General features: G+C 42.6%; 1 protein-coding gene across 1 annotated transcript in view; it reads right to left on the reverse strand.

Moving 5' to 3' along the window:
* Window positions 1-20,208, reverse strand: part of MELTF (melanotransferrin) — a 149,243-nt gene that overhangs the window by 38,041 nt on the left and 90,994 nt on the right. The window contains exons 10-13 of the mRNA XM_073675014.1: window positions 19,509-19,605; window positions 5,044-5,238; window positions 4,382-4,538; window positions 3,580-3,644 (exon numbers count right to left, since the gene is read on the reverse strand). Of these exons, the coding sequence (XP_073531115.1) occupies window positions 3,580-3,644; window positions 4,382-4,538; window positions 5,044-5,238; window positions 19,509-19,605 (514 nt within the window). The remainder of the gene's footprint in view (window positions 1-3,579; window positions 3,645-4,381; window positions 4,539-5,043; window positions 5,239-19,508; window positions 19,606-20,208) is intronic.

The raw sequence follows: 20,208 nt of genomic DNA on the forward strand, positions 1-20,208 counted from the left end.
GGTAACAAGAAAAAAATCAAAACTCTAGAATTACGTTTTTTGGTCGCCACAACATTGCAATAAAATGCAATAACGAGCGATCAAAACATTATACCTACCCCAAAATGGTATCAATAAAACGTCAGCTCTGTGCTCAAAAAATAAGCCCTCACCCGGTCCCAGATCCCAAAAAAAGGAAACATCATGGGTCTTGGAAAATGGCGCCATTATTTTTTTTTTACCACTTAAATACTATACATGTTTGGTATCTATGAACTCGTAATGACCTAGAGAATAATAATGGCAGGTCAGTTTTAGTATTTAGTGAATATGGTAAAATAAAAACTCAAAAAACAATAGCGGAATTGCACTTTTTTTTGCAATTTCACCGCACTTGGAATTTTCTTTCCGTTTTCCAGCACATGATATGGTAAAATCAATGGTGTTGTTCAAAAGTACAACTCTTCCCACAAAAAAACAAGCTGTTTCGTCGGCCATAGTGATGGAAAATAAAAAAGTTATAGCTCTGGGAAGAAGGGAAGCAAAAAACTAAAATGCAAAAATGGAAAATTCCAAGGTGGTGAAGGGGTTAAATGCATGGATTTGGGGCTAAAAAAATATATATTTTTTGCAATTTGATTTTATTAAAAATGTCTTTTAGCTTTTACAGGCTTTTTGTTTTGCTGCACATTCAACTTTGATGTGGTCTGTGGTCATAAGCCAGTTGTGAACAGCTATAAAAAAAACTCTCCCATTGGACTGTCATGAGGATCTCACAGACGGATGCTCAGTTAACTCCCCCTGCAGCCAGCAATAGAAAGTGCGACACAAAGGTTATAGAAGTTAAATGGTGCCAGATTTTTTTCCTGGGAAATGCAATTACAAAAATGAATTTTAGCCAAACTTCATGCTTTTAAGTAAGAATTTTTTTTTTCCAGAGAGATTGACTGAGCTAATTATTTATAATTTCAACTACTGGTGAATTGCTTGAGAAACCTGAGAGAGTTGAGCTGCCCTAATTGGAGCTATATACTTTTCTTGCACAGGGGACCCAGAGGCATCTTTTGGCCTCTGATAATAACATTATGGTAGAGAATTCATAGTTATGCAATTTGTGAATAGCTAGAGCTTTAAACTAGAGCAATATGGGATGGGAAATATACGGCCAGGAAAAAGTATGCAGCTAATGAACTCTTTTGAGAGTCACTGCCAGCGCCTGCGCAGAAGATCATGGAATACGCTAGTCTGTGATCTGCTGCACAGGCGAGAGTGAGTCACGGAGAATTTCTCCCACAGAAGGGAGGATCATGGAGGGAGTTCAACCCGCAGGTGCAGGATCACAGCACCGCAACTGCACGTCACAGGACATTGTGACGTGCAGTGGAGGGGGGTACTATTATAATGAAGAGAGGAGGTGGGGATTCTTTCCGGGCTGGGACCTGGAAAGAATCATTAGCATAAACATATAATATAAGATTTCAACACAACAAGACCATTAATATGAGGCATACAGGTAGGAATAGATTTATATTTCCATCACCTGTATGCCCATATTAATAGGTTATATACGCCCCAGGGGGTGACAGATTCCCTTTAACAAGAGGGGGAGATGTTACATTGTATGTTAGGAAAGTTTATATCTCCGCAGAGATCCAAGCTTCAGAGATTGGTAGCTCCGTATAAACTATTTGGGTAAGAATTCAAGGAGAGAAGAACAGAAAGGACACTATTGTAGGTGGTTACTATAGGCCACCTGGCCAGACTGAAGATATGAATGAACTCTTTTTACATCAGATGTCTTTGCTCTCAAAAAAAGTACGACATATTGATTATGGGAGATTTTAACTATCCAGATATTTGTTGGGAATCTCTCTGACAAAAGTAATGGGTCCAGAAAATTCTTATGTTTTCTTGCTGACAAATTTATGTTTCAAAAGGTAGAAGAGAGAACAAGAGGATCTGTCATCTTGGACCTAATTCTTACCAACAGAGAGGAAATGGTTGAGGAAGTAAAGATGGCGGGGAATTTAGGAGGCAGCGATCATGCTATCCTCGAATTTTGGATTACAAGAGCAGGAAGACCTACGAGGACTCAGACTTTAAAGTTGGACTTGAGAAAGAGGGTAGGAAAGGTCCAATGGCTGGATGTTCTAAAGTACACAAATGTCCAAGAAGGATGGGAGCTTTTGCTAAATGAAATTTTCTGCACAATCAGTAACAATCCTGAAAAGAAGGAAGAATTAGAAGCATTTAAAGAGACCAGGATGGGTGAACACAGAACTTAAACATTTGATAAGAAGGAAAAAATAAATGTATATCAAATGGAAAAAGGGGGGGCATATCGAAAGAAGGATATAATGCTGTCTGCAGGGAATGCAGGGCAATCTTTAGAAGAGCTAAAGCCAGTAATAAACTGAAGCTTGCAAGGGAGACCAAAAGCAATAAAAAAGGATTTTGGGGGTATGTCAAAATCAAAAAGCAAAAGAAAAGTCAAAGATGCTACAGGATTTTTACAGGATGAAAAGAATGAAGTGGTCACAAATGATGTTGAGAAGGCCAAACTTTTAAATTCCTATTTTGCATCTGTGTTCTCTAAGAAAGCAAATGTAACATTAACTGACCTTCACTGTGCTATCAAAGGAATAAAAGAATCCCCACTATATAAATAGAGAGATGGTGAGAGAACACTTAGCTAATTTAAATGAATTTAAATTTGCTGGTCCACATGAATTACATCCTAGGGTACTGAAAGAGATGGCAGAGGAAATTGCAAAACCACTAGCCAGAATCTTTGAAAAATTCTGGAGAAGAGGAGAAGTCCCAAAAGATCGGAGAAGGGAAAATGTTGTCCCTATCTTCAAAAAGGAAAGAAGATGGAGCCAGGAACTTACAGGCCAGTGAGTCTTACTTCTAGGCCAGGAAAAATCTTTGAACAAATTATTAAGCAGCATCTATGTAGGTAATTGGATAAGAATACAGTAGTTAACCAGAGGCAGCATGGTTTTGCAGCAAACAAGTGAAGCCAGACTAATATTATTATTACACCTACTACATATTGGGATAGGATCTTGGAGATGGGAATACCCCTTTAATAGTTGTCTACAAATATCTGAAGGGATGTCACAATATAGAGGGATCATCCTTATTCTCATTTGCACATGGAAACACAAGAAGCAATGGAATGAAACTGGAAGGGAGGAGATACAGATTAGATATTAGAAAAAAACTTTTTGACAGTGAGGGTGATCAATGAGTTGAACAGGCTGCCACGAGTTCTCCTTCAATGGAAGTCTTCAAACAGAGGCTGGCCAGACATCTGTCTGAGATGGTTTAGTGAATCCTGCATTGAGCAGGGGGTTGGACCAGATGACCCTGGATGTCCCTTCCAACTCAAACATTCTATGATTCTAAGTCTCTGAGATGGAACTTGGCTGTTTCTTAACATTCTAGTAGTGTTTGGAGTTTGCAAATTTCATTAAGGCATAAATTGTGAAGTGGGCCTGAGTGAAGTAACTATAACTCAAAAAAGCTAGACTGCTGTACTCATCCACTACTAGTAACTATAATTTTGTCAGACTTGGAGAAAGTTGTAAGACATACCATCAGTGTTTTCAAAAACCGTGCTATGCTTCACAAATGCCACTTCTCCTTTCTCAACCAGACACCTGCGGTAACAGACATAGAAAACAATATCAAATTAATATGCAGCATTTGTTACAAAAACATATTCATATTTATATGCATATGTTAAAGAACAGATTAGAATGAGCCTGTCTTATCTTGCCAGAAAGTCTTTTAGTGGAGACAAAGCTAAAAAAGTATAGCAACACCAGACCATTTACTTACTGATCAGGCAGAAGGCTCACAATCTGCCTGATTATAATATAGTGAATATATTATAATTGATAACCTAGAAGACTGTTATGTTCATAAGCTGTGCAGAGTGGTGAATGGAAAATTATTCTACAGATTTTAATTCAGATTTAAAGGCAGAGCCATGCATAATTGAGTGACAATAACTAACTGCTGCTATATTTAATATTTCTGATTTTAAAAAAGTACTAGACAACCTCATTAGGAAAGCAATAAGGTGAATATATTTTCCAGACTTATTTGGGGTTAAATAGGTGTCGAATCTGCATTTTATCTTATTCATGTGTAAGGTCTTTTAAGTGTATTTATATGAATGCCTACAGTGTCCTAGCTTCCAGCAATGCTGCAGAATATGATATCTCATCACTATTAAGCTGTCAAAGCAATGTCTTAACATGTAGTAAAGCTGATTTCATTTTTTATTATAACTCCGGGGTAAAATTAATTATTTTTCTTTATAAAAAATAAATAAATAAATACTTTCAAAAGATAGATAGATAAATAAATATATAAATAGATTTCTTTTTACCTAAAAGCCCCTGAATATCCATAATATTGTTCATTGATGTTGTTTTCACATTTGTTGCTCCCAAGTCCATTGCCATTGCACAATTGGCACAGTTTGGATGGAAACTCTTTTCCATTTGCCCCTGGCACACAACTTTCCGAAAAAAAATCACTAACAGCTTTATTAAAAGGGGAAGAAAGAAGAGATTATAATTATTATTTAATCATGATTAGTGTGATTTATTAATTGTGATATTTAAGAACTGTAGAAATAAATCCTAAGACTGAATGAAAGCTGCCTCGCATTGACTGAATCAATCAGATGTGTAAATCATGTGCAGGGGGCTATGTGCAGCCCATAGACAGTGCTATTTTGTCAGTAAATTCTGTCATTTTGAGTGGGATAAACTAAAATTTGTATCTGTATTAGCACTGGCAGATATAGTCTGCAATCTATCCAAAGAACAAAAGAGGATCAGCTGTTTTTGCATTGTTTGGCCCACCTATCTTTTCTTGTTCCCATAGGGCGGAGTGGCCCAGGAGGTATATGGCATATGCTGATGGCTCACCCTGATCTCTATAGTGTTAAAAGCATATTATAAAACATGTTCGCTACCAGAGATACAGACAGTATGGTGTTGTAGATACATATAATGACACATTGGAGTTTCCTTGTGCACCCACCTTTGGCAATTTTACAGCCTTGTGGTCTGATCAGACCCTTTCTAGTAAGCAGACCTATTGGGATATTCCATCCAGCTGATCGCATATATCCTGTGTGACAAGATTTTCTGCCCTTTAGATCGTGAAAAGTAAAGGAATCCTGGGGTTTTTTTTTAACCACAGCCACTGCATAATAGTTGTCAGATGTGTCAGCCTCTAAGCGGATAAAGGTGATAGAAAACAAGATCAGGTTGGTTATAAAAGCCAAGCAATATTATATTCTTCATTCTTCTAAAGCCTGTTCACATAACAATGATCCTTTTGGTTATAACAGTGCTATTTGAAATGCCCATGTAGTGCCAGCGACTCTGCATGCTTCTTGCATCCCCCGGCAGGGACGCCGACTCACTCAATGCCATGGTGTCATGCAAGGTGTGGGAAAGACTAAATGCAACATGAAGCGAAGAGGGGAAGGGAGCTCAGACTCTAGGGAAAGGGGGAGTGGAGACCTCCTAGGCTGATCTGATATCACCCTGTCTCCCCTATCGTCCCTATATTGGTTTTTCACCAATCGCCGCACAGGAACCTAAACCCTGTATTTCCCTAGCGTTTGGCCCTGGATAGGGAAGTGGGGATGAACACTAGTCAGTCCCCACTAACAACTAAAGACAACAAAGGAGACAAACACGAGGAAAAGTAAATTAGCTTGAGCCGACTTTAGAGAGATTACTCCTAGCGTCCTCCAAGCACCAAAGAGGAAATAAGCAGACTGCAACAGCTCCAAGCCTTCACAAGAAAACATGTGAATATCCTCCCTGTAGCAAGCAGCAAGTATTTAAACACTCAAGCCTGTGTGTCAATTAGCAAGAGGGAGGTAGCCACTGGGTCCTAGTGTGAGACAGCTAAGAAGTTGTCTGTAACGCCAAACGAAGAGATCTTCTGCAACCAACTGTAGGATGACTGTCTGTCACTTCTGACACACGGCTCCCATCCCACACTTCCTTCTTCTCCTGCTGCTGCCTGGGGTCTGCACACTGCTCGCAGATCACTGGGCACTGTGCTTAGGGCACGAGCTCCCGATCTCTTAAAGGGACAGCGAGTGCTGTCCTAAAGTGTCCCAAGCCAATGGCTGGGAGACCCTTCTTATTTAAGGCACCTCCACCTGTTGGGAGGTGCCTGAGCAACGTGTTATGTCAGTAGCCTGCATGCTTGCTAGTTCTCAGGTCCCCTGTACCTGCCAGTCAGTTTACCAGTCCTGTACCCATCTGCTTGTTCTTGCCTTGTGTTCCTGTATTCCACCATGCCCACCAGCACCTGCCTGCCTGCATATCAGCTGTGCCCACTAGCACCTGCCTGCCTGTATATCAGCTGTGCCCGCCAGCACCTGCCTGCGTGTATATTATCTGTAACCGCCAGCACCTGCCTGCCTGTATATCAGCTGCACCTTTCCGTGCCAGCCTGTATATCAGCCATACCCGCCTGCACCTGCCATGCCAGTCTGTATACCAGCCGTACCTGCCTGCACCTGCTGTGCCAGTCTGTATATCAGCCAGACCTGCCTGCACCTGCCGTGCCAATCTGTTTACCCATTCTATGCGTCGACACCTGCCATGTCTTCCAGTATTCCTGCTGTGCCTGCCTGTACTTGTCAAGTCCAGTAAGTAAATCCAGAATTAGCCGTGCCCGCCAGTGCCTGCCTGCCTGTATATCAGCCGTGCCCGCAATAACATCACTACAACGCGCCCGCTGTGCCGAGCGATGCAGAGGTTCAGAGCGCTCACTGTTGAGACCGGTGCAGCAGGATACTGGGGAGAGGTGAGTATTTTTTTTAAAATGAGGGGCCATTTTATACTGTATAGAGGACTATGTGGGGCCATTATACTGTATAGAAGGCAATGCAGGGCCTATTATACTGCATGGAGGACTATTTGGGCCCATTTTACTGTATGGAAGGCATTGAAGAGCCCATTATACTGTATGCAGGACTATGTGCGCCCATTTTACTGTATGGAAGGCATTGAAGAGCCTATTATACTGTATGCAGGACTATGTGGGCCATTGTACTGTATGGAAGGCAATCCATGGCCCATTATACTGTATGGAAGAGTATGTGGAGCCATTATATTGTAAGGAAGGCAATGCAGGGCCCATTATACTGTACGGAAGGCAATGTAAGGCCCATTCTACTGTATGCAGGACTATATGGGACCATTATACTGTATGGAGGGCAATGAGGGGCCATTATACTGTATGGAAGGCAATGCAGGGCCCCGTTGTACTATATGCAGGACTATGTGGGGCCATTATACTGTATAGAAAGGCAATGCAAGGCCAATTATACTGTATGGATGACTATTTGGACTATTATACTGTAGGGTGGGCTGTGAGGGGTCATTATACTATATGGAAGGCAACACAGGGCCCATTATGATACATGAAGGACTATGGGGGCCCATTATACTGTATGGATGGCAATGCAGGGCCCATTATACTGTATGCAAGACTATGTGGGGTCATTATACTGTATGGAAGGCAATAAATGGCCCATTTTACTGTATGGAGGAGAATGTGGGACTATTTTACTGTATAGTGGGATATGAGGGGCCATTATACTGTATGGAAGGCAATACAGGGCCAATTATAATATATGAAGGACTATGTGGGCCCAATATACTGTATGGAAGGCAATGAAGGGTCCATTATACTGTATGCAGGACTATATGGGGCCCATTATATTGTATGCAGGACTATGTGGGCCATTATACTGTATAGAAGTCAATGCAGGGGCCATTATACTGTATAGAAGGCAATGCAGGGCCCATTATACTTTATGGAAGGCAATGTAAGGCCCATTATACTGTATGGAGGACTATGTGGGCCCATTATACTGTGTGGAAGGCAATAAAGGGCCCGTTTTACTGTATGGAGGACTATATGGGCCCATTATACTGTATGGAAGGCAATGCAGGACCCCATTATAATATATGAAGGACTATGTGGGCCTATTATACTGTATGGAAGGCAATGAAGGGCCCATTATACTGTATGCAGGACTATATGGGGCCCATTATATTGTATGCAGGACTATGTGGGCCATTATACTGTATAGAAGTCAATGCAGGGGCCATTATACTGTATAGAAGGCAATGCAGGGCCCATTATACTTTATGGAAGGCAATGTAAGGCCCATTATACTGTATGGAGGACTATGTGGGCCCAATATACTGTATGGAAGGCAATGAAGGGCCCATTATACTGTATGCAGGACTATATGGGGCCCATTATATTGTATGCAGGACTATGTGGGCCATTATACTGTATAGAAGTCAATGCAGGGGCCATTATACTGTATAGAAGGCAATGCAGGGCCCATTATACTTTATGGAAGGCAATGTAAGGTCCATTATACTGCATGGAGGATTATGTGGGCCCATTATACTGTGTGGAAGGCAATAAAGGGCCCGTTTTACTGTATGGGGGACTATGTGGGCCTATTATACTGTATGGAAAGCAATGCAGTGCCCATTATACTGTATGCAGGACTATGTGGGGTCATTATACTGTATGAAAGGCAATAAAGGGCCCATTTTACTGAATAGAGGAGTATGTGGAGCCATTATACTGTAAGGAAGGCAATGCAGGGCTCATTATACTATATGAAGGACTATGCAGGGCCATTATACTGTATACAAGGTAATGCAGGGTCCATTGTACTGTATGGAGAACTATGTGGGTCTATTATACTGTATGAAAGGCAATGCAGGGCCCCGTTATACTGTATGCAGGACTATGTGGGACTATTATACTGTATGGTGGGCTATGAGGGGCCATTATACTGTATGGAAGGCAATACAGGGGCAATTATAATATATGAAGGACTATGTGGGTCCATTATAGTGTATGGAGGAATATGTGGGGCCATTCTACCGTATGAAAGACTATGTGGGGCCCATTATACTGTGGGGAGGGATGTGTGGGGATCACAGTTAGGGAATCACACGGTGATGGCGTCATTATATTTCGCCAGGTGGTTTGAGAGAGGGAGTGTACAGTAGGATCATCATACTGTGCGTGTGGAGCGTACTGTGGAGGAACTCACTGTGGGGCTTTCTTACTGTATTTTGGGGGCACTTTTGTTGACATCATACTTTATTATCTGTATTATTCAAGGTTTTTAACCTTTGTTATTACATGTTTAAATTAGGCCAGTGAGCCATATGCTTTTACTGCTGTTACATAACATATTATTCAAGTATGCCCCATTTCTTATTATGTGTTTATTTTATTCTAATATCTATTAATTAAAATGTACTTTGTTCTTGGGACAATCCCTTAAAATTTGTTTCCATATGAAAAGATTCATCGTTATGCTTGATAATAAGGAAAAAATTCCTCAATTGTAGGCTTTTTTTTTTAATAAATACCAAGGGTGGCCGATGACTTTGTCCAAGTTTTCAATTTTGTCCTTCTGTGTATTTGAGATAGACATCCCTGCTCTAGACTGATAGTATAGACAATTTACACTGCCATAAACAGTCAATATAATACCACCACATAGTGCACAAATAAGAGGCAAAGGTGTTGTATCGACCACACAGGAGACTTCCACTCCATGCTACACAGACTTGCTCTACAATCTTCCCACTCAAAAAATATTGTACAAGTAGTTCTGCAGCTTTAGTATGAAACATATGGTAAAAAATGGACAGAAAGTGCAGGGATAAAAACTGTAAAGGTACAAGTGACTATTTACCTCCAACGTCTATTTTCCTGACTCCCTCACACACGTCATTTGGCTTAGCCGTGTATGAGTTGTCAGTGGGGAGAGGAGAATAAGCTGCTGCCATATCTGGCAGTTGCTAGAATTGGGTTTGGGGAAATCTTTCAGAGAGTTGGCCAATCCAGCTGAAATTGACACACGTGGCCACATTTACTCCAGTGTATTGGCACCTTAAAGAAGATCAATCACCTTTCCCGATATTTCTGTTTTTGTAAATTCTTGCCCAAGGACAGAAGAAACACAGAGTCATAATGCTATATAAAAATTATAATTTTATTCACAAACCATTAAAAACAAGTATGGAGTTCAAGACACGGCTGCCAGCAAACTGGAAGCACACACTGACTTCAAGTGGTGATGCTGACCCTATAGCAGTGGTATCATAAGTATACCACACGGCAGCACTACATAAATAATAATTATATGGTATCCAAAATAACAATCAGTTATGTATATGTTAGAACACATAAGATGATTTGTATCCCAGAACAAATTTTATGATATATGAGCCAGCAGTCAGGAATATGTCAATAAAGACAAACAAAATGCAAAAGCAAGTGCTAGTAGGCAGCAATATAGCAATAACGTGTAAATACGGCATCAGAATATATTGCCCATTTTAGCCAGTACAGGACAGGGATAATCTTAGCCATTATGTGACTATTGTTCTCGTCTGCCACCGGCTTCAATGCGAGTTTCGCTTCTATGGCTTCCACAGAGGGTGTCATGTTGTAAAAACTTGTATTCCTTATAAAAGAACAATTCTTGCCATCATTTCTTAGAACTCTTATTTCCTCTATTATTCTGCCTACAAATTTTTGAGTGATCTGACAACTGGTTACTCCTCCTTGTCAAAGGGGCTTATCCCTACAGCGTATGGTACAGTCAGCACTGATTGAACAGTGTCAGAATGTGTATGGACACACTGTGGTAGATCGCTCACTCGGAGGTAGACACAGGTACGCTGTCTCTTTAAATTTCATGCTTGTTTAAAGTGTGGCATAAACCAACATTTAAGTCAATAAAAGAAAACGCTGGGCAAAACAGGAAAGGCCAAAACAAAATGGCAACACAAAGCACAGTCCTTGTGGTAGCAACTCCATATGGTTCAGGTCAGCTCAACGCAAAAATATCTGGAGTTATTCTCTCCAGACTCGGGGTATTGTGTGCCGCCGCCATGTGCCTGCGCTGCGTGCCGCCGCCGCCATGTGCCTGCGCTGCGTGCCGCCGTGTGCCTGCGTGCCGCCGATGTCTCCTCGGCGCAGGGAGCCTTGGAGCTGCACGGCTGTCAAAACTGAACGGCCATGCAGCACCAGTGGAGTCCCTCCTCCCCTTCAGTGACGCGCTGGAGATGGCCGTACACGATGACGTCATTGTGTACTCGCCAGCGTCCATCGCAAGGATGCTACCAGGTCAGAAGTGGAGCTACAGGGACCGTATAAGAGGTAAGTATGAAAACTTTATTTTTTTTATAGAATTAAATGGTCTTGGGGGACAGTACATGATGAACTTGGAGTGGGGGAGAGCTAATGATGAACTGGGAGTAGGGGGGAGCTAATGATGAACTGGGAGTGGGGGAGGGAAGCTAATGATGAACTGGGAGAGGGGGGGTGGGGATAGCGCATGAGGAACTGGGAGTTGAGGGAGCGAATGATGAACTGGGAGTGGGGGTGGGGAGAGCACATGATAAACTGGGAGTGGGGGGTGGGGAGAGCTTATGATGAACTGGGAGTGGGGGGTGGGGAGAGCACATGATGAACTGGGAGTGGGAGCTAATGATCAACTGGTAGGGAGGGAGGAGAGCTAATGATGAACTGGGAGTGAGGGGTGGAGAGAGCACATGAGGAACTAGTAGTGGGGGGTGGGGAGAGGTTATGATGAACTGGGAGAGGGGGTGGGGAGAGAACATGATGAACTGGGAGTGGGGAGAACACACGATGATTTGGGAGTGGGGCTTGGGGAGAACAAATGATGAATAGGGGGTGGGGAGAGCTAATAATGAATTGGGAGTGGGGGGTAGGGAGAGCTAATGATGAATTGGGGGTAGGGAGAGCTAATGATGAATTGGGAGTGGGGGTAATAATAATTTTAATAATTTTTATTTATATAGCGCCAACATATTCCGCAGCACTGAGAGCTAATGATGAATTGGGAGTGGGGTAGGGAGAGTTAATGATGAATTGAGAGTGGGGGTGGAAAGAGCAAATGACGAAGTGGGGGTGGAGAGAGCAAATAATGAATTGAGGGTGGGGGAGCACAAATAATGATGATTTGAGGGTGGGGGACGGGGGACAGCAAATGATGAATTGAAGGTGGGGGTGGGAAGAGCAAATGATGACTTGACGGTGTAGGGGGAGAGCAAATGATAATTAATTGAGCGTGGGGGACAACAAATGATGAATTAGGGGTGGCGAAAGTAAATGATGAACTGGGGGTGAGAGAGAGGATATGACAAAATGAATTGTGGTGGAGGGGGGCATGTAAATGTAATGATTCAGGAGAATGGGAGGCGTAGAAGATGCAGGAGTGTGACTGGTAATGAATTGGGGGAAAAAGTACAGGTTCTAATTAATTTATATATTTATTAGGTGGGGAAAGTGGTGGCTTTTTACAGTTAGTGGGGGCACAGTGGTGGATTAGAATTTATATTTGGAATGGTTGTATAATAACTATATATTAATGGTGGATTCACGTCTGTATTCAGCTGTGTAGTGTAGAAGTTGGGGAATGTGCTCTAGATAACTGTGTGCTATTTTATGCAGAGACGAGTTCTGGCTGGAAGTAGTGATGGCGGTCGGTGCTTCATGAAGGAGAAAAGCGAAGATGAAAGACTTCAACCAGACATCACTGGTTAGTCAGTGTGTTATCTGTACACTGACACTATACACTATATACTATGTACAGAGCTCCTGTGTATAATGTCACTGGTGATCACTTTATTACCTGTACACTTACACTATATATAGAGCTCCTGTATATAATATCACTGATGATCCCTGTATTATCTGTACACTGACACTATATACAGAGCCCCTGTGTATAATGTCACTGGTGATAATTATATTATCTGTACAATGACACTATATACAGAGCACCTGTGTATGTCTTCACTGGTGATCACTGTATTGCCTGTACACTGACACTATGCACTGTATACTATGTACAGAACTCCTGTGAATACTAGCACTTATGGTAATATTAGTATTGTGTTTTTTTATTAATGATTAGTATTGTAGTATTCGGTCACTATGGTGGCAATATGTGGTCTGGTCACGGTGTGGAGGTATTTGGCTCTTTATGTGGTATTATTCAGTCACTGTGGTGGTTATATGGTTATATGTGGTCTAGTCTTTATTCCTTGTATGTGGTATTATTCGGTCACTATGTGGTGGCAATATGTGGTCTGGTCACGGTGTGGAGGTATTTCTTTTATGTGGTATTATTCAGTCACTATGTGGTGGCAATATATGGTCTGGTCATGGTGTGACGGTATTTGTTCCTTGTATGTGGTATTATTCGGTCACTATGTGGTATTATTCACTCACTTATGTCCAGCACTGACTAAGACAGGAAGTGGGAGGAGGCCTGACAGGAAGTGGTGGAGGCGGAGCCTGCCGTGTGCTGCGAGAGTTGTGCTGTGTGTGGAGAGAGCTCCTGGGAAGGGAGGAGAGCCAGGCGGAGGTGACCGAGCGGACCGGGAGGACCAGTAGGAGGCGACCGGAGGGACGAGCGCAAGAGAGCGCTGTGGCAGCGTGCAGTGCCGGCCAGCGGAGGGTGCCAGGTGGTGGTGACCAGAAGGTGATCAGGAGGACCGGTAAGAGGCGACCGGAGGGACAAGCGCGCTGTGATAGCGTGCAGCGTCCCTAGAGGAGGTGAGTGAGGGGCAGGAGGCCGCGATAAGCGGCCCTACTGAACCCAAGTGTGTACTGTACTGTATTGTATTTGTATCTGTATTGTAATTGTATTGTATTCCCTAGTCCATATTTAATTGATTACCCCCGTCCATATTTAATTGATCACCCCCGTCCATATTTAAATTGATTCCCCTGAACACCCCCGTCCATATTTAACTGATCCCTCTGACCACATTAAATTGACCCCCCCGTCCTCATTTAATTGATCCCCGACCACCCCCGTCCATATTAAAGTGATCCCCCTGACCACATTTAAATGATTGACCCCCGCAGCCCATAATTGATTGATCCCCCTTGTCCTATTTAATAGATTCCCCTTGTCCACTTTTACTCATCCCCAGTCCCTATCTATTTGCCTTATCCCCCACCATATTTAATTAACCCCTGTCCATAATTAATTGATTGATTCCCCAGACCACAATTAATTATTTCCCCAGTCCATATTTATTGATATTATTGATACTTATTGATCCCCAGTCCTTAGTTAATTGACCCACCGTCCATACCTATTTATTTGCTTTACCCCCCATCCTATTTAATTAAACCCCCTGTCCATAATTTATTGATTGATTCCCTAGTCCACAATTAATTATTTCCCCAGTCCATACTTATTGATCCCAGTCCATAGTTAATTGACACACCGTCCATACTTAATTAATCCACCTGACCCACTCAGCTGATCCCCCGTCCATACTTAATTGATACTTAATTGATCCCCCGTCCATACTTAACTGATCCCGCGCCGATATCTAATCGATACACTTGCACATCCCTAATTGATCCCCGTCCATACACCTATATATAAATAATTGTGTTTTGTACTTGTACATATATACTGACTGTATCCCCATATTTAGAATGACGTCCATGTTGGCCGGAGCCGTGCAGTGTACATCTTGCGCAATGTATGCATTCCCTGAGCTACCGCTCAGGGATCCATACTGCTGCGAGAGATGTGAGCATATCGTGCACTTGGAAGCCCAAATCCTGGATCTAAGTGCTCAGATAGCGGTACTGAGGAGCATCGACAACATGGAACGGAGTTTGCTGCTCACCGAGCAGACACTCAATGGGTCAACACTGGGGGTGGAGCTTAGTGGGGAAGCGCAGGCTGAACAGGCAGGGAGCTGGGTAACAGTTAGAAGGGATAGAGGGAAGAAGTATAGGAAGGCTGGTTCAGAACCGGCATTATTGGAGCACGACAGATCCTCTGACCGCCGGGGGAGTGTATGCTCCAGTAATGAGGGGGAGGGGGGAAGTGTAGGGCAGGCTAGACAGGTCCTGGTAGTGGGTGACTCTATTATTAGGGGGACAGACAGGGCAATCTGTCACAAAGACCGGGATCGCCGAACGGTGTGCTGCCTCCCTGGCGCTCGAGTCCGGCACATCGCGGATCGGGTTGACAGGTTACTGGGTGGGGCTGGCGAAGACCCAGCGGTCATGGTCCACATTGGCACCAATGACAAAGTGAGTGGTAGATGGAGGGTCCTTAAAAATGATTTCAGGGATCTAGGTAGGAAGCTTAGGGCAAGGACCTCCAAGGTAGTTTTCTCAGAAATACTACCAATCCCGCGAGCCACACAGGAGCGCCAACGGGAGGTTAGGGAGGTGAATAAGTGGCTAAAGAGTTGGTGCAAGGCAGAAGGGTTTGGGTTCATGGAGAACTGGGCCGACTTCGCTGTCGGCTACAGGCTTTACCGTAGGGATGGGCTGCACCTCAATGGGGAGGGTGCAGCGGTGCTGGGGAAGAAGATGGCTAATAGGTTGGAGGAGTTTTTAAACTAGAGACGGGGGGGGGAAACCAAGGAAACAGGTGGGATGTGAGGCAAGCAAGGGGGAAGGGGAGAAGTGAATATAATGAGGGTGGAGAGGGGGGTGGGGATAGTACAGTTAGATCGTTAGAGAAGAATAGGATGCTAAATAACCCCAAAGTTTTATCTTGCATGCTGACCAACGCAAGAAGCCTGACCAATAAGGCGGATGAGCTGCGGGCGCTTATATCGGAGGAGAGGTATGACATCGTAGGTATAACAGAGACTTGGCTAGACGATAGCTACGACTGGGCGGTAAATTTAACAGATTATAGTTTATTTAGAAGTGACCGGAAACAGGGGAAGGGCGGAGGAGTCTGCTTATATGTAAGGTCACGTCTAAAGCCCAGACTAAGGGAAGATATAGGAGAGGGAGAAGAGGGGGTCGAGTCCATGTGGGTAGAGATAGAGGGGGCAAAAAATAATAATAAAATATTACTGGGGGTCTGCTATAAGCCACCTAATATAACAGAGGAGAATGAGAAACTGCTATTAGGACAAATAGACAAAGTAGCAAAACATAATGAGGTGATTGTAATGGGGGACTTCAACTACCCGGATATTGACTGGGAAACAGAAACCTGTAGATCGCAGAAAGGAAAAAGGTTCTTGACAAATATCAAGGATAATTATCTCTCCCAACTAGTGCAGGAACCAACGAGAGGGAAGGCAGTGTTGGACTTAATATTGACTAATAGGCCTGATAGAATAACTGAGGTACAGATAGGGGGGCACCTAGGTAATAGCGATCATAATATTATCAATTTCAAAATGCCCTTCAGTAGGGTTATCAATAAGGGAACAACTAAAACATTAAACTTTAGGAGGGCGAAGTTTGATCAGCTGAAAGAAAACCTTCAACTTATTGACTGGGACAAAGTTCTTAATCAAGGAAATACGAATAGTAAATGGGAAACCTTCAAAAGAATTCTGAATACTCAGTGCGAGAGGTATATACCGTATGGGAATAAAAGGGCCAGAAATAAGAGGAAACCAATATGGTTGAATAAGAACGTAAAAGGGGCGTTAAATAGCAAGAAAGAGGCATTCAAGAGATTAAAACAGGAAAACAGCAAGGAGGCACTAATGTGTTACAAGGAAAAAACGAGAACCTGTAAAAAACAAATAAAAATAGCAAAGGAGGAAACAGAGAGACGTATTGCTAGGGAAAGTAGATCAAATCCCAAACTGTTCTTTACGTATATAAATAGTAAAAGGATTAAATCGAATAATATTGGACCGATAAAAAGTGATGAAGGCAAAATCATAGAGAAAGATGAGGATAAAGCTAATCTATTAAATACATTTTTTTCGTCAACTTTCACAAAGGAAAAAGAACTAACAGGCGAAATGAGAAGTGACAAACTTAATCCTCCACTAAGTATGACAAATCTAACCCAAGCTGGGGTACAGAAACGCCTCAGTAACATTAAAATAAACAAATCACCAGGACCTGATGGCATACACCCACGGGTACTAAGGGAACTAAGTAATGTGATAGACAGACCGTTATATCTTATATTTAAGGACTCTGTTGAGACTGGGTCTGTACCACTTGATTGGCGACAGGCGAATGTAGTGCCAATATTCAAAAAGGGAGCAAAAAGTAACACCGGAAACTATCGGCCGGTGAGTCTGACGTCCGTTGTGGGCAAAATTTTTGAAGGCTTTATTAATGAGGCAATCATGGAGCATCTTGATGCTAATAATCTATTAACCCCGAACCAACATGGATTCATGAGGAATCGCTCCTGCCAAACAAACCTGATTGACTTCTACAAGGAGGTTAGCTCTCGAGTAGATCAGGGGGAACCAGTGGATGTCGTGTATCTCGACTTCTCAAAAGCGTTCGATAGCGTGCCACATAATAGGTTGGTATACAAAATGAGAATGATGGGGCTGGGGGGAAATGTCTGCAAGTGGGTAGCTAACTGGCTAAAGGATAGAAGGCAGAGGGTGGTTATAAATGGAATATACTCAGATTGGGTAAGCGTCACTAGTGGGGTACCACAGGGGTCTGTACTAGGCCCAATGTTATTTAATATCTTTATTAACGACATAGTCAACGGGATAAATAGTAAAATATCAATATTTGCAGATGACACAAAGTTATGTAAAACAATTAATACAAAAGAGGATAGTGAAGACCTAAAGAGGGATTTGGATAAGCTGGGTAGGTGGAGCATTAAATGGCAAATGAGGTTTAACGAGGAGAAATGTAAGGTCATACATATGGGAAGGAAAAATGGAAGTCACCAGTACTCACTGAATGGGAAACCATTGGGGAATTCAGAGATGGAGAAGGACTTGGGCATCTTGATTGATAGCAAACTAAATTGGAGTGCCCAAAGTCAGGCCGCTGCTGTAAGGGCAAACAGGGTAATGGGATGTATCAGAAGAGGTATAGCTGCAAAGGATGAGAACATTGTTCTTCCACTGTACAAAGCACTGGTCAGACCACACTTGGAATACTGTGCTCAGTTATGGGCCCCAATATATAGAAAGGATATAAATGAGCTTGAAAAGGTACAAAGGAGGGCAACAAAATTAATAAGGGGAATGGAGGGACTGCAATACCCAGAGAGGTTGGCAAAACTAGGACTATTCAGCCTGGAAAAGAGAAGGTTGAGGGGGGACATAATAAATGTGTACAAATATGTTAGGGGACAGTATAGAGACCTTGCCCGGGATTTGTTCAAAAGGAGGGATATTACGGTAACAAGAGGGCACTCACTAAGACTGGAAGAGAAAAGGTTTCAGCACCAGCATAGGAAGGGGTTCTTTACGGTAAGAGCAGTGAGAATATGGAATTCACTGAGTGAGGAGACGGTAATGTCGGATTCACTAAACCAGTTCAAGCGGGGACTGGATGCTTTTCTAGATACCAGGCAGATTTCTGCATATACTTAAAAATAGAATAAAATAGTAGGTTGATACAGGGATTTATTCTGACTGCTGGTTTCAGAGTCGGGAGGGAATTTTTCCTCAGGTGAAGATTGGCTAAATCATTTGGGGTTTTTGCCCTCCTCTGGATCAACTTTAGCAATTACAGAACTAACAGGTCGAACTTGATGGACGCAAGTCTTTATTCGGCTTTACTAACTATGTAACTATGTAACTATGTAATATGTGGTCTGGCCATGTTGTGACGGTATTTGACCCTTGTATGTGATATTATTGGTCATTTTAAAAAATGTATGTGACACAATCCCTTAAAGAAAAATAAAGAAAAATATACCTGAAAAGAGTACTGGATATTTTAAGAAATGTTTAATAGGTTAGAGTAGAGTAGGGCCCGGCCAGAAGAGTCTCCTTGTTGTGATGGCAGCTTAAAAAATCTTTTAGCCAAAACAAAAGCTGTTGGCTATGTATGTGATATGGTGTTCAATGTGAACTGTTAATGTGTGATTGGGGAGGACATGGTGCAGAAGTGGAGTTTTCCAAGAGTGAGCGGTGGAACTGTAGAAGGTTCTAAGGGTGGGGGCGGAGCTGGGGTGGAGCCTGGGCGGAGTCTCAAGGGGGCCTGAAAATTTTGCCAGTATGGGGCCCTGAAATTTCTAGTGGCATCCCTGCATATTACACAAATCTGCACATGGTACACTATTGTACCATCACAGGACTCCTATTTCTGTGGCACACTCCATGTGACACTGTAGCATTGCTGCTAGGAGAGAATATCCATGTGTAATACAGCATTATAAGGGACATGGACTACCTGGGTCTCAGTAATGTGGAGGCATGGGGACTCCATATAGCCTCCATGTACACAGCTTTTACTCATGAGTAATATCCATTCAGTTCAGGTTTAGTCTCCATTAACATTCCTAGTAAAGCCAAGACTAGACATCTGTGATGTATATATTATATTCACTGACTGCATTTATATTTAATATTCATGATTACAAATGAATCCACTCTATATAGACAAGAAATGTAGCCTAAAATATGCATCTGTACTTTCTGATTGTATCAAACACTTACCAGAATAACTCTCTGCAGCCGATGGCACCAGCCCATATGTTTTCCCAGCTGTGTAAATGTCTCCTCCATCCAGTGTTACTGCATCAGCGTCTTTTTGCTGAAAGGATAAAGCAGACAGTAATGGTGAATTCCATCATTAGTTATTAACTTATTGATGAGGGGAAATTAGAGTAGTAATGGAGCAACAATAAAAGTGCACATAGGAATTAAAACTTTGTAGCTAGATACTTTAATTAATCTTATCGTTTCTCCCAAAGTGACTGCCAACCATTCATCTAACAAAACTAACATTGTATAAGGGTTCGCTCACATGAATGTATAACACGCCCTGATGGTTTATTGGATAGCACTAGGCCCAAAGTTATACTATGGGGCGGTGCAGATCTGCGATTTTTTCTTATGCCAATTCAGCATGAGAAAATAATCACAGGATGCTGCATGTGCACCCGATGTCTATGGATGCATGTGAAACATTGAACTGCACTCAGATGTCATCCAATTGGAGTCCGACATCCACGGAATGGAGAAGATGGAGAAATTAAGTTCTTCGTCATCTCTGCACCTGTGCTACGATTCTCTCATGCTAGAGAATCGGATCACACGAAGATCGCACTCGGCTCAAACTCTGACAGAATTTGAGCTGAGTGTCATTTGAATAATCGGCAAGATTCTCTCGTATCAGAGAATTGACGGACATGCG

The sequence above is a fragment of the Phyllobates terribilis genome, unplaced genomic scaffold (assembly GCF_046119375.1).
Source record: "Phyllobates terribilis strain yellow unplaced genomic scaffold, ASM4611937v1 Scaffold_3__8_contigs__length_932513732, whole genome shotgun sequence".
Classification (NCBI taxonomy): domain Eukaryota; kingdom Metazoa; phylum Chordata; class Amphibia; order Anura; family Dendrobatidae; genus Phyllobates; species Phyllobates terribilis.